General features: G+C 35.3%; 1 protein-coding gene across 5 annotated transcripts in view; it reads right to left on the reverse strand.

Moving 5' to 3' along the window:
• RBBP8 (RB binding protein 8, endonuclease) overlaps positions 1 to 13,702 on the reverse strand; it is a 133,165-nt gene that overhangs the window by 89,879 nt on the left and 29,584 nt on the right. For all 5 annotated transcript variants that reach the window (XM_023543942.2, XM_010586820.3, XM_010586818.3 and 2 more), the window contains exon 3: positions 6,597 to 6,639. In XM_023543942.2, coding sequence (XP_023399710.2) covers positions 6,597 to 6,639 — 43 coding nt within the window. The remainder of the gene's footprint in view (positions 1 to 6,596; positions 6,640 to 13,702) is intronic.

Here is a 13,702-nt window from a genome sequence, read left to right on the forward strand (position 1 = left end):
TATGCTCACAATATTCAACTGTTGACCTTTCTACACACTCAGTTTTATAAATGAATTTGTTTAAGAGGAAAACATTAGCCATGAAAACATCAGCAGAGACAACTGTTACCCAAACACAAGTCTGAACCAATTATATGATGGACAAATATAGTATATTGATTCCTTTTTTATCTGCTTCTTCCAGCTGGGAATCCCTAAGGACTGGGATATCTTTCAAACATAGTTATTCTAACAATTTAGAGAGAAGACATCCTGACAGTTACTGTGCCCTGACTACATAATTATGAAGTATACTGCAGGGGAGGGTCATGGTAAAATAAGAGAACCCAGTTCCTGGTCCCACAATGCAAAGACCTAATTTACTCTGGGGATGGTAACATAAAGTACCCCTTTAATTCTCTGATTACTCAGGGAATTTAGTTACCTATATTCCAAAATGTACCTAAGGTACAAAGCTACAGAGTAATTAAAATATGTACTAAAAGGTTGCTAAGAGGATCAAATGACTGTAAAACAATACAGTGAAGTATGGCATTATTATTTTTTTTTACTGATTAGCCAGGTAGGTGTTCTTCTAGTCTAGTTTTAAAAAAAAATTTTTCTTTAGTATTCATAGATGTTTTAGGTAATTTCTAAAGATGTAACGTTCAACAGACAACTACAAATTTAAGAAGTTTTTACATATGACTATATGGAGAAATACACTTTGTATTAAAAGTCTCAAGTTATAAATGTATGTTTTTAATAAGTAAATCTAGGTAATTTCTAATTATATCTTATTCAATCTACAGTGAAAGAAATTATTCTGAAATAAGCTAAGAGAAAATACTATTTTATAACTATAAATCTGTCATTTAAAATTTTAGAAAATAAAGCTATTACTAGACCTATGTGAAGGATTCCTTTAAAAACATTTAGTGAATGTAGCTTAAAATGTATCATCAAATAGCAAACAATAATTTGTGGGTTTTAGTATTGTTTCTTTAAAGTAACCAACATTTTGGCTCTAAAGGAGTCATTCTGATCAATGGTTGTTAATTTAGCACTGATAAGATCATTAACTTCAATACTGAGCCAAAGCACAGTATAAAGAGCTCACTGTCTACTCATTAAGTCTGAAACACTAAACCTTTGGTATTAGGAAAGGTCAGAGGGAACAAGAACTCCTATATAGCGTTATTATACACAAAAGAAGAGACTTGTAGAACATCTCCAACAAAGAGTAATACAGCTATCTAGTTTAATCATCATCCCCAGTCACTGATAGCACTCATCTTCTAATCAACGCTTGCAGCAACCATCAGGAAGCCCTTCTGGTGCAGTGGTTAACCGCTCTGGCTACTAACCGAAAGGCTGGCGGTTCAAACTCACCAGCTGCTCCGTGGGAGAAGGATGGGGCAGACTGCTTCTGTGGGATTCACAGCCTTGGGGACCCTATGGGGCAGTTCTACTCTGTCCTAGGGTTGCTATGAGTCAGAGACGACTTGACAGCAAAGGTTTTTTTTTTTAACAGTAATCATCACTAGCTAGCTGGGCTATAAACAAAAATGAAAATAAAAGAATAAGTGTATTTCATGATTTTAAACCTCAAACCTCTCTAATAAAACAATTTTACCACTGAAGAAAACCCTACTTATTACTAAGTAAAGCAAAAATATTTTCCTTTTTTGACTTTAAGGGCATAGAAAAGGAGAAATTTTATTTATTAACCAAGAAAATGGTTCTATTTTCCTCACCCAGCTGATACAATTTCATTATAGTTATTTTTGGAGTGATTTTTACATTAGGGGGAATCTATATTAAAAAAAAAAAAAAAAATTTTTTTTTTTTTTTTTTTATATATAAAGGGTTTTCTTCTGGAACCGTTCAGGTAATTCTAAGATACATGGACATAACGTAATACCACCAATATGAATTAAAGTACCTTAAAAGCCTGCAAAGTTCTTAAAGTTCCCACTGCCCACAGAAACAAACTCTGAAGTCTGTTCGGTGCCACAGGAGGAAACCATGGCCCAGGAGCTGCCCTGGCTACTACTCTCTGAGCCACAGGCTAGTCTAACTGTAGCAGACATTCTTGGTTGCCTACTCAACAGTCATTTCCTTCTTACTCCTTGCCAAAAGAATCATTTTTAAGGATTGCTCAATATCCAACAACTACTTGGAGAGAATATGAGTCTCTCTCTAAACCCAGGGGCTGAATCTTTAAAAAAATAAAACTCTTTTTCTCATTTTTTAACATTTCACTTTGAATTAATTTCAGACTTACAAATAAGTTATAAACATGGAACAAAGAGTACCTGTATACCTATCATCCAGCTTCCTAGAATCTTGCATTATCATAGTACAATGATCAAAACCAGGAGATCAATACTGACACAGTGCTATTAACTACTCTACAGATCTAATTCAAAGTTCACCAATTGTCCCTGTAATATTATTTTTCTGGTCCAGGAGCACCCAGGATCCTACACTGCATTTAACGGTTGAGTCTCCTTAAATCTGGAACAGTTTCTCCATCTTTCTTTGTCTTTCATGACCTTGACACCTTTGAAAAGCACTGCCAGTATTTTGTAGACTCTCCCTGAATTTGGGTTTGTCTGATGTTTCCTCGTTATTTATGTATTTTGGTGAAAAATATCGCAGAAGTGACGTTGTGCCGTTCTTAGTCCATCATATCAGGAGGCACATGAGGTTGACATAGCTCATTACTAATGATGTTAATTTCGATTCTTTGATTGAGGTAGAGTTTGTCAATTTTCTCTACTGTGATGTTATTATTTTTCCCTTTATAATTTGTAAGATCTCACGGGGAGAGACTTTATGGCTAAGCGAACACTCTGGTTCTCATTTTACTTTCATCCACCAATTTCAGCCACCATGGATGATTCTTGCCTGCAACAATTATTTTTTCTTCCTACATTTCATCATTCTTTCTACATTTACTAATTGGAATAACACTAAGAAAGAGCTGTCCCTTCTCTTTTATTTATGTATTTATCAGTGAAGACTTATGTTTATTTCATTCTCTGGGTCATAATTCATTACAATTATTTCATTGCTCAAGTTGTCCTAGATTTTGCAATTGGGAATATTTTAAGTTGTCTTCTCTATCTTTTCAATAAGCCTACATTATTTTTTGAGCACCTCCTTATTTTCTGGCACCACAAGATACCATCTTGTACCTTCTGAAACACAACTTTTGAATCAGCCATTTCTCCAAGGAGTCTTGATTCTTATTGGGGAACAGTATTTACAAATCAAGATCTGGACTCTAGATATGCTTACTGCTACTGAGGTATAATCGCTTCCAGGTCCTCAAAGGACCAAGTTTAGGAAACATATCTGTGTCCTCACACACATTAACACATATCTACATCTACTTACCTATCTATATATTAAAAACGATGACTTAATACTAGAACTCAAATTCCTATCCAGCAGCACAGGATTCATTCTAGCCTTCTGCCTTTCCCATTTGTACCTCTGCTGACAGTGAGAAACCCGGCTGTCACTAGCTATAATTATTTGCTCAGTCCTAGAACACACACAAAATAGTTTCAGAATATTTATCAGCCTAAGCCAATTATGGAAACCCTGGTGGCGTAGTGGTTAAGTGCTACGGCTGCTAACCAAAGGGTCAGCAGTTCGAATCTGCCAGGTGCTCCTTGGAAACTCTATGGGGCAGTTCTACTCTGTTCTATAGGGTTGCTATGAGTCGGAATCGACTCGACGGCACTGGGTGTTCTGGGAAGCCAATTATAATAATTCAATGCCCTTTGATGCATTGATAAAGAACAATGATGACTCCGTGAAACATTTTATAACATGGAGAAATCTGGAAGGCATTATGCTGAGTGAAATTAGTCAGTTGCAAAAGGACAAATATTGTATGAGACCACTATTATAAGAGCTCAAAAAACAGTTTAAACAGAGAAGAAAATATTCTTTGATGGTTACGAGAGTGGGGAGGGAGGGAGAGGAGTTTTTACTAATTAGATAGTAGATAAGAACTATTTTAGGTCAAGGGAAAGACAACACACAATACAGGAGAGGTCAGCACAAATGGACTAAACCAAAAGTTTCCTGAATAAACTGAACGCTTTGAAGGCCAGTGTAGCCGGGGAGGCCGGGGGAGGGAGGGGAAGGCTGGGGACAATGGTTTCAGGGGACATTTAAGTCAATAGGCATAATAAAATCTATTAAGAAAACATTCTGCATCCCTCTTTGGAGAGTGGCATCTGGGCTCTTAAACGCTAGCAAGCGGCCATCTGAGATGCATCAACTGGTCTCAACCTACCTGGAGCAAAGAAAAATGAAGACCAACAAAGATACAAGGTAATTATGAGCCCAACAGACAGAAAGGGGCACATAACCCAGAGACTACATCAGCCTGAGACCAGAAGAACTAGATGGTGCCTGGCTATAACCGATGACTGCCCTCACAGGCAACACAGCTGAGAACTCCTGAGGAAGCAGGAGAGCAGTGGGATGCAGACCTCAAATTCTTGTAAAAAGACCAGACTTAATGGTCTGACTGAGACTAGAAGGACCCCAGAGGTCATGGTCCCCAGACCTTCTGTTAGCCCAAGACAGGAACCACTCCCAAAGCCAACTCTTCAGACAGGGATTGGACTGGACTATGCAGTAGAAAATGATACTGGTGAAGAATGAGCTTCTTGGATCAAGTAGACTCACGAGCCTATATGGGCAGTTCCTGTCTGGAGGGAAGATGAGAGGGCAAAGGAGGTCAGAAGCTGGCCGAATGGACATGAAAACAGAGACTGGAGGGAAGGAGTGTGCTGTCTCATTAGCGGGAGAGCAACTAGGAGTATATGGCAAGGTGTATATAAATTTTTGTATGAGAGACTGACATGATTTGTAAACTTTCACTTAAAGCACAATAAAAATTAATAAAAAAAAAATTCAGTGCCCTTTGCCCATCATTGTTTAGGAATGAGCACACAACAATTATGAGTTGGGGAAGCCTGCTGTAGACTGCTTCTGGCAAACTTTATATACATTCATAGAAAAGGATACAAGGAAGGGATATCCTCTTTTCTGCCTTTGGATGTTCTGCACGTAACGGCTATAATGATGGTGGTCATCTTGCTATTCTGCTGTGAGTCAAGACTAAGAGAGTAAGCCAGAACATTAAGGATGTCAAGGAAGACACACAGAAATAACCTGGCTCTTTGATGAGGTTGCTGAGTCACTGAATTAGCCAGTCCAATTGTTAAAGCACTCAGCTGCTAACCAAAAGGTCAATGGTTTGAACTCAACAGCTGCTCCATGGGAAAAAAAGACCTGATGATCCACTCCCATAAAGGTTTCAGCCTAGAAAACCCTATGCGGTAGCTCTACTCTGTCATATAGGGTCACTATGAATCAGGATTGACTTGATAGCACACAGTAACAGACTCTCTCTACTTTAGGCCTTCTACTTGAAAAGATATATTTTCCTTGCTGTAAACGCCACTTTTGGTTATTTTTCAGAAAATATTCTAACGAATAAAATATACAATTTAAATACACTACTCAAAAATGGTTTATTAAATTTCCTCTAGAAGTAAAGAAACATCTTTTAATTGTGGAAACTAAACACAGCTCTATCACAGAAACATGGAAGTGGGTTATTCTATGCTTAAGGATGTTTAAAATAACATCTTTAAGGTAAGAACATGTCTACTTTCAGTATTGCAAAGCATTTAAGTGTTCCTAATTAAGAAGACTCACAAAATAGTTATTTTTAAACAAAACTGTTTTAAAAAATTATGATTTCATATTTCTGAATCTAAGTCTATTTCCAAACATGACTTTCCAGGTGTGAAGAAAAACTTCCCAATTTTCAGATTATAATGAAGAAAACAATTGGGTGTATTCTGCTGAGGGATCAGTAACTAGCTTTCTGTTACAGCCTTGGAAGCTTTATAAACATAGAGTAACTGAGGCCCATGGGTACATACCATAATGCAAATCCAATTATTACTAGTCACAATTATAATGATTTTTGTTATGGGTACTTACGTTTTACTATGAAAACTGATTTCAGATTCCTGAGTAAGAAAGCTCTAAAGATTGTGAATAAAATCTGGTCCTGACTTAGAAAAGCAGATCTGATCATGGGCTTAAGAACTAAAACAATTCAAGGTGTTCTCTGGTAATTTCAAACTACTTACAAGGAGTCTCAGAATACCCATCTAATTCCTGCTTAAATGAATTTAGAATCCCAGAATTACTGAATTCCCCTTCTTGTAGCATCTTGAATTCTAGGTATCAATCTTAGCTGAGAAAAGAATGCTGTTGACAGACGGATCAAAACGAGTTTATAAATCAGTTTTAGTCTCAGTAAATACGGAAAAATATTTTTATGTGTATGTATAAATTATATTAAAATATAAACACATACTCAAATATTAACTAAGGATAGTCTTATAATTATGAAGTTATGCATTTTACTTTAGAAATTTTTTAAAAATCAGTCAATTATATAAGACTCACACTAAAAACTAAGTAAAGCTAATTTCCTTAAAAATAAGACATTGAGTTCGAATGTGTCAATTACCTTATAAATATCACTGTTATATACTGATACTTACAAAATTCGTTCCTTTTTCAGTTTGGTTACTTTTACTTGTAAACCTGAAAATAAAGAGAAAAAAAATCAGAGTATTTTATTTATACATTTTACTATTTCTGAAGCAGTGGATTTAAGTTCTTTTGTGAATCTAATGCTACACTATTAAGTCACTTCAGTCTAGTGTCTGATTAATGAACCTGGCCCTATTAGTTTGAAGAAAGTGCATTTCCCTTTACTTGTTACCCTCAGGTCTTAAAAGTATATCTGCAACATTATGGCTGTTAATCTATTACACGACAACCAAGTACTAACCCACCTACCATAAGTTATTTCCCTTCTAATAGCAGGAGTCAGTACGTAATTACAGTATACTATAAATAAAGGTCTATGTCCTAACATAGCCTATGTATTTGCTAATAGCAACAGTGCTTATTTAGGCTCAAATCTTCTGGGATTAAACTAAAATGTGACAGGAAGTCCTTGACCAGGATCAAAATTGCTTACAGAAAAGTACTTAACAAGGGTACTAGCAGTCAGTCTTAAGATATCTGTTACATGTATTTGTTTTATTTTAACTGAGTCTAATGAAGGCAGTGGTGGCTCAGTGGTAGAATTCTCACCTTCCATGCAGGAGACCTGGGTTTGATTCCCAGCCTATGTACCTCATGCACAGTCTGTAAGTGGTGGTTTGTGTATTGCTATGATGCTAAACAGGTGTCAGTAGAGCTTCCAGACTAAGAAGAAAGGCCTGGCAATCTACTTCTGAAAATTGGCCAGTGAAAACCCTATGGGTCACAAAAGCCCAATCCCCAACCAATCATGGAGATGGTATAGGACCGGGCAGGGTTTCATGCCACTGTGCACGGAGTTGCTGAGTCAGGGGCTGACTTGACAACAGCTAACAACAATTGAATCTGAAGCAGAAACATTAAGAGAACAAACCAAAAACCATTAAGAGAAGCACTACCTAGGGGCTCAGGTAGTTATTGTAAAGAAAGCAGGGTGATGGGCATTGAAACTACAAGGAAGAATATGGACAAAAAAGGGTGACACTTCTGTCATTAAACAAATACGAAAATATAGACAATATCATTAGCAACTAAACAAACACAAACCACAACAACTAGCAAAATATTAAAAATCATAATCCCCAGTGTTGAAAAAAAGTGTTTTAAAACTATATTCCCACACTTTGCTGGAGTATTGCTACAACTGTTTTGGAAAGCCATTTTGCCATATGTATGTATTATGGACTCCCTGAGTGGTACAAATGTTAACATGCTTGGCTGCTAACCAGAAAAGTCTGGAGGCTCCAGTCCACCCAGAGGCACCTGGGTTAGTGGTTACCAGGGCCTGAGGGGACAAGGACAATGGGAAGCTATTATTTAATAGGTACTGGGCATCGTCTCAACAACAGTGGGTTTTTTTTTTTTGGTTTGGGCTTCACTTTGGGGTGATGAAAAAGTTTAGAAAATAAAGAGTGGAAATGGCTACACAACACTGATAATTAATGCCACTGAATTGTATACATAAAAACTGTTAAAATGGCAAATTTTATATTATATATATTTTTTACCATAAAAAAAAATTTCCTAGAAAGTTTAAAAGTTCTATACCTACCCAAGGATTTTTTATACCTACCTAAGAATTTCTCTTATTTGGGGCAGAGTTAGTTTCCAATAAATAGTTACTAGCTGACTGATTTAAAAAAAAAAAAGTCTAAGATTATTTTCTATCTGTCTTTGGTAGCTTATCTATGGATTCTACTAAGTCATAAATTTAGAAAAGCTTTCCATGTGGTATGTATAGAAACATTACTAAATTTATCATTTCTAAGAAGAGGATTTTTCACTATCTGCTTTATTTAGGACAATCTTTTGAACAACATAACTACTATACAAATAAGAATTTTAAAAAATAAATCTATCATTGCCCCACCACCCTCCACAGTGCTCAGTAGGAATAAGGTTAAAAGTTACATAGATACTGATGGGGAAAGTCACCTCTCTTTACTGTCCCTGGGTGATAATGATTTAATGCCAGGAAACTCAGATATTGTGGAAAATAAAGGCCCCGGAGAATCTTCTGGATGCTAGCACGTTCACATCTAGAAAATGCCCAAATGATGCAGCATATTTTACCCTTATTTGTATGGCCTACAATTTGAGTAAATAAAATTTATAAATAGACCTGTAAATGTAAACAAACATTCATAGCAACTCTATTCCTAACAGCCAAACACTAGAAACAACCCAAAGTCCTTCAACGCATGAACTGTTAAACTATGGTATGTTCATGCTATGGCATACTACTCAGCAACAAAAAGGAACCAACTACTGATATACATAACAACTTAGATGGATCTCAAGGGAATTTAATCATGCTGAGTGAAAAATGCCAGTCTCAAAAGATTGCATACTACAGATTCCACTTACATAACATTCTTGAAATGACAAAATTACAGGGATAGAGTACAGATTATTGGTTGCCAGAGGTTGGAAGGGTAGAGTGGGAGCAAAGTGGCTGGGGATTTAAAAGGGTAGCACATAGGGCCCTTGGTGGTGGTCATAAGAACCTATACATGATAAAACTGCATGGAACTAAGTACACATACACATAAATGAATACATGTAAAACAGGTAGAATTTTTGATTTTTTAAAAAAAATAATTTCCATTTGTCAATTTCCTAGCCTGAGAAGTTTCCTTCTTCTTCAGGTGATGATGAGACCTTGAAAGTACTTAGTAATGCATTAACTCATTCTTGAAGAATTATGAAAAGAAGAATTTGTGACCCTATTAGCCCAAAGCCTGGAGTCAACAGTTTTTTCTTTCCCAAAAGTGTGTAAAAATTTACTTGCAGATTTTCTTGCTTTTATATTTTGGTTAACTTCTAAAACTCAGGTCTGTCTTCAGAAGTGAAAAGTGCAGCCAAAGATGAAATGGATTTTTGCCAGGAATCATTTTAAGAAAAGAAACAATGAGATTGAAAATCCATATAAACTTCAAAAGAAAATTCTTAGGAAATATACAAAGACTACTCTTTTATCTTTAAGCATTCAACACCTGTGAGGCATTTGTTCTGTCACGCAGATCAGCTCTGAAACAGGTTTGTGTGTGTGTGTGTGTGTGTGTGTGTGTTTAAATTTCAAGCATTTACTATTCATCAAGTCAATTAGGCATCTACAATTAGAACCCCTATAAAGTGAGCTTTAATCCTGCTCCACACCCATCGGAAGGAATGAGGCTATACAACAATGCAGCTCCTGTATGAACAGGCAGTCCGTTCAACGAAGTATCTGCAACTGTAACACTGGCAACCTGAGACACCTAATGAGGAAATGGCATTCAAACGACCAAGCACTATACTACAATTAATCCTGCACCCACTTATACAAATTCTGGAAGAAACAAAACAAGTGCACATATGTGTCATTATAATATACCGAACAAATTTAAGTAATTCAGAAATGTGGCAAAAATTCAATTTGTTATACATAAACAAAACAAAAATCACTGCTATGTTAATTATCAGTTATTTTAGTTCTCTACCCCTCCCCCTACTTCAGGAAACACTACCCAGAATAAAGCATACCAAACGCAGTGGGCTGACAATAAACCATACGTAATGTATATATACCCTAACTTTAAAACAAGTTATTTATGGTTCCAAACCATAAATTATAAGCCTACCATCAGCTTTCTTGACAAATTAGTGGAGATATGCATATATACATATAACATGTATTTTATATATATAATATATAGTAATTAACTTCTCAGAAGTGTTACTACTAGTATTCCTGTAATTATCTATAAATTATTTCAATTCCAAAGTGAAAACTTTTATCTTTATGAGATGCAGCTATATTTAAGGCATGTTTAGTTTGCTCTTAAGATTAATTATATCAAAAGGGTTAAGTTAATTTTTGTGGACTTTGCTGAATTCACTGATGTTAATACAAATGAAAAATAACAGATTGTAAGAGTTACTGACAGCATTCTTAATGACGAGTAGGGCACTGATGTTATGGGCCAAAATTACATGCAATTCCTGTTATTAATTTGTGTAGTCTTATGAATGTTCCTTCTTTGGAATTTTTGATGAAACGCCTGAAAAAATAAATGGAATAATTCAAAACTGAATCAACAAATATTTACCTCGTCATATTAGAGCCTCTTGGAAACCCTGGTGGCATAGTGGTTAAGCGCTACGGCTGCTAACCAAAAGGTCAGCAGTTCAAATCCGCCAGGTGCTCCTCAGAAACTCTATGGGGCAGTTCTACTCTGTCCTATAGGGTCGCTATGAGTCCGAATCGACTTGACGGCAATGGGTTTTTGGTTTTTATTAGGGCCTCTATGCTTTCCCATTCCTTCAGAGAGTTTCAAGTTTTGCCCCCCAAAACTGTCTAGTTTTCTCTGAAATTGATTATCAGGTTTATAAGATATAGAAAATATATCAGCTAAACTCTGGTGGCGCAGTGGTTAAGTGCTACGGCTGCTAACCAAAAGGTCGGCAGTTCAAATCCACCAGGCATTCCTTGGAAACTCTATAGGGCAGTTCTACTCTGTCCTATAGGGTCGCTATGAGTTGGAATCGACTCAATGGCCATAGGTTTTTTTTTTTTTAAGATGCTGACAGCAGAACTTGGCATGTACAAGAGTATTTATTAAGATGGTAGTGTTCTGAAAAATATTTTGAATTTCATTTTATTACCTGTGCTTTTAATAATAAACCTGATACTGAAAGATTAAAAAAGGAAAAAGAAATTTGTACCAAATGAATAATATACTTTCTTAGCAGCTCTGAAATTTAAGGAATCTTAAAACTTCTGTTAAATTCTATACAACAATCTATTAATTCTGAATTCAAAGCATAATGACTGTATATTATCAGTAACAATCTGTCACAAAGGCATATAAGACTCTAGAAGGAAAAATTATGAAAGGATACAATTATCCTAAAGATAACATATAAAAACTCAGCCACAAATATCTCCAGAATTTAACAAAAATGGTCTAGTTTGTAAATTACTGCTCTTCAACAGAAACTTGAAATTTATTCTCTTCTAGTTTTAAAAGAAATGAATGTGGCTCATTGCATTGTTGTGATCTTTGTATGTGGTTTATTTTTTATAGCATTTATTCTTGGTCAAATGAGCCCCCCCCCCAAAAAAAAAAGCTTTAAGTACGTATATCAGGGTGTTCAGAGGAATGCAGCTTACCATGGGTAGATTTCCTTGGATATTTAAGCAAAAATTATCTCTCTCGAGTACTACCATTCATAAGATTTCTCTTGTTTTTTTTTTTTTTTTTTTTTCTGACATTAAAGTTTCAAAGTGATGAGTCAATTCTGATTCCTATATGTACTTCAAAACCTGCAAAGCCTGGACAAGTCCACGTTTGATGTCTTTCAAATAGCCTCTTATACTGGTTTCTCAAAGCAGATTCCCTACCTTCTAAAAAAAATTAAGTATGCTTTAGGCATGTCTTTGATGTTATCATACAGTCTCATTTTATATGGGACTATGTGGACCACATTAACAAAGGACTAATGTCAAAAAAAAGCCTTGCCTGGCCCCAACCAAAATAAGTTTTTAAATGACATATTAATTTTTAAAAAATAGAGCTTATTCAACACCTTGAAGAATCCACAGTAATTCTGCAATTGGAAAAAGTGACCTGATCTATATATTAGAATGTAGCAAAGGTTATCTTCTCTCAATCAGCTCAAAAATATATCCACTATCTACATTCATAGAGTATGTGGATACAGATCATACGTGTTAACAGTTGCTGTGTTCCTCCCTTAAAGTTTTTCACAGTATACAAACTAACTCTCCTGAGAGTGTAACGAATATTAGAGCACAGCCACAAGTGAGTACACAATTTAAAAGAACTATCCACTATGTAATATTTCTAAGTTTTATATATTCTATAATTTGATGAATACGGACACTGTTTTTAATACAGTATATTGTTTACTTTCAGAGATTTTATCATCATAAAATGGGGTCTCCTGAAAACCCTGCAAGACCAAAGAATATGAGTAAGAAATCTGTCATAAATATTTTATTCCTGTTAACAGTCTAAAAATAGAATTGGCCCAGTTTTAGAAAGGTATGTGTTTTAAAAATTCTAAAATGATGGTTATCTACAACATGCAGAAGTATAAATAATGAAATGATAGCAAAAATATGCCAGATACAAGACAGCATGTACACTGATTAGAACTACACAATAAACTACATGCATTTCTTTGAATATGAGGAAAGAATAAACAAAAAGCACAAATGTCATTCTTGTAGGATAGTGATGTATTTTTTTCTTTCCTAACTTTCTACTTTTTAAAAACAAAAAAAATTTAAAGTAAATGGGTGGTAAAGTATTTCAAGGCTTGAGACAGGCATAGAATTTTGATATTTCCATGTATTACAGGTTTTTAAAAATGAAGTTCAAGAAAACGTTCCACTGACCCAGCTCTAAGCTACGTAACTCATTCAGACACCATTTATTGATCTCCTAGTATGTGGCCAAGTACTTTTACCTACGGCAATGTAAAAGTAAGTCAGGGAGTCTGCATAACAAAAATTTAACTATCTTATAACCAGTTATAAAATAATAACACAAAGTATTTGAAGGATAAGAATGAATTCTGCTCCTAGATGGCAGGATGTTAATTCCTCTCTATCTAACCTTTAACAAAACCTCAAGTACATCTGGTCCTATTTAAAATATTTCAAGATATTGTATTTGCTTCATTTCCAGGTCACAAAAGAATACAAAAATTTATACTATGTAGCAGTAACACACCTCTAATAGTTTTAAACTTGAAGTTGCTCCTATTAGTAAACCTCTATGCTAGACTCACAGCAATACAAACCAAAATGAAGATATTGCTGCTCTTCGACAGACGCTGAAAGACTCTTTATTCTTTCCCTGATTTTAAAAGAAACACACGTAGCTTGTAGTTGTGATCTGTGTGTATACTGTCTTGTGTGAGGCTTATTTTTGCTATCATTTCATTATTTAATCATATTATACAAATATTTTCTGAAGAAAATGAATATAACTGCCAAAAAAATCCACTGTCTATTCTTTACTGTTCTATCACCAGCAACTGGTAC

The sequence above is a fragment of the Loxodonta africana genome, chromosome 11, assembly GCF_030014295.1.
Source record: "Loxodonta africana isolate mLoxAfr1 chromosome 11, mLoxAfr1.hap2, whole genome shotgun sequence".
In the NCBI taxonomy this organism is placed as follows: domain Eukaryota; kingdom Metazoa; phylum Chordata; class Mammalia; order Proboscidea; family Elephantidae; genus Loxodonta; species Loxodonta africana.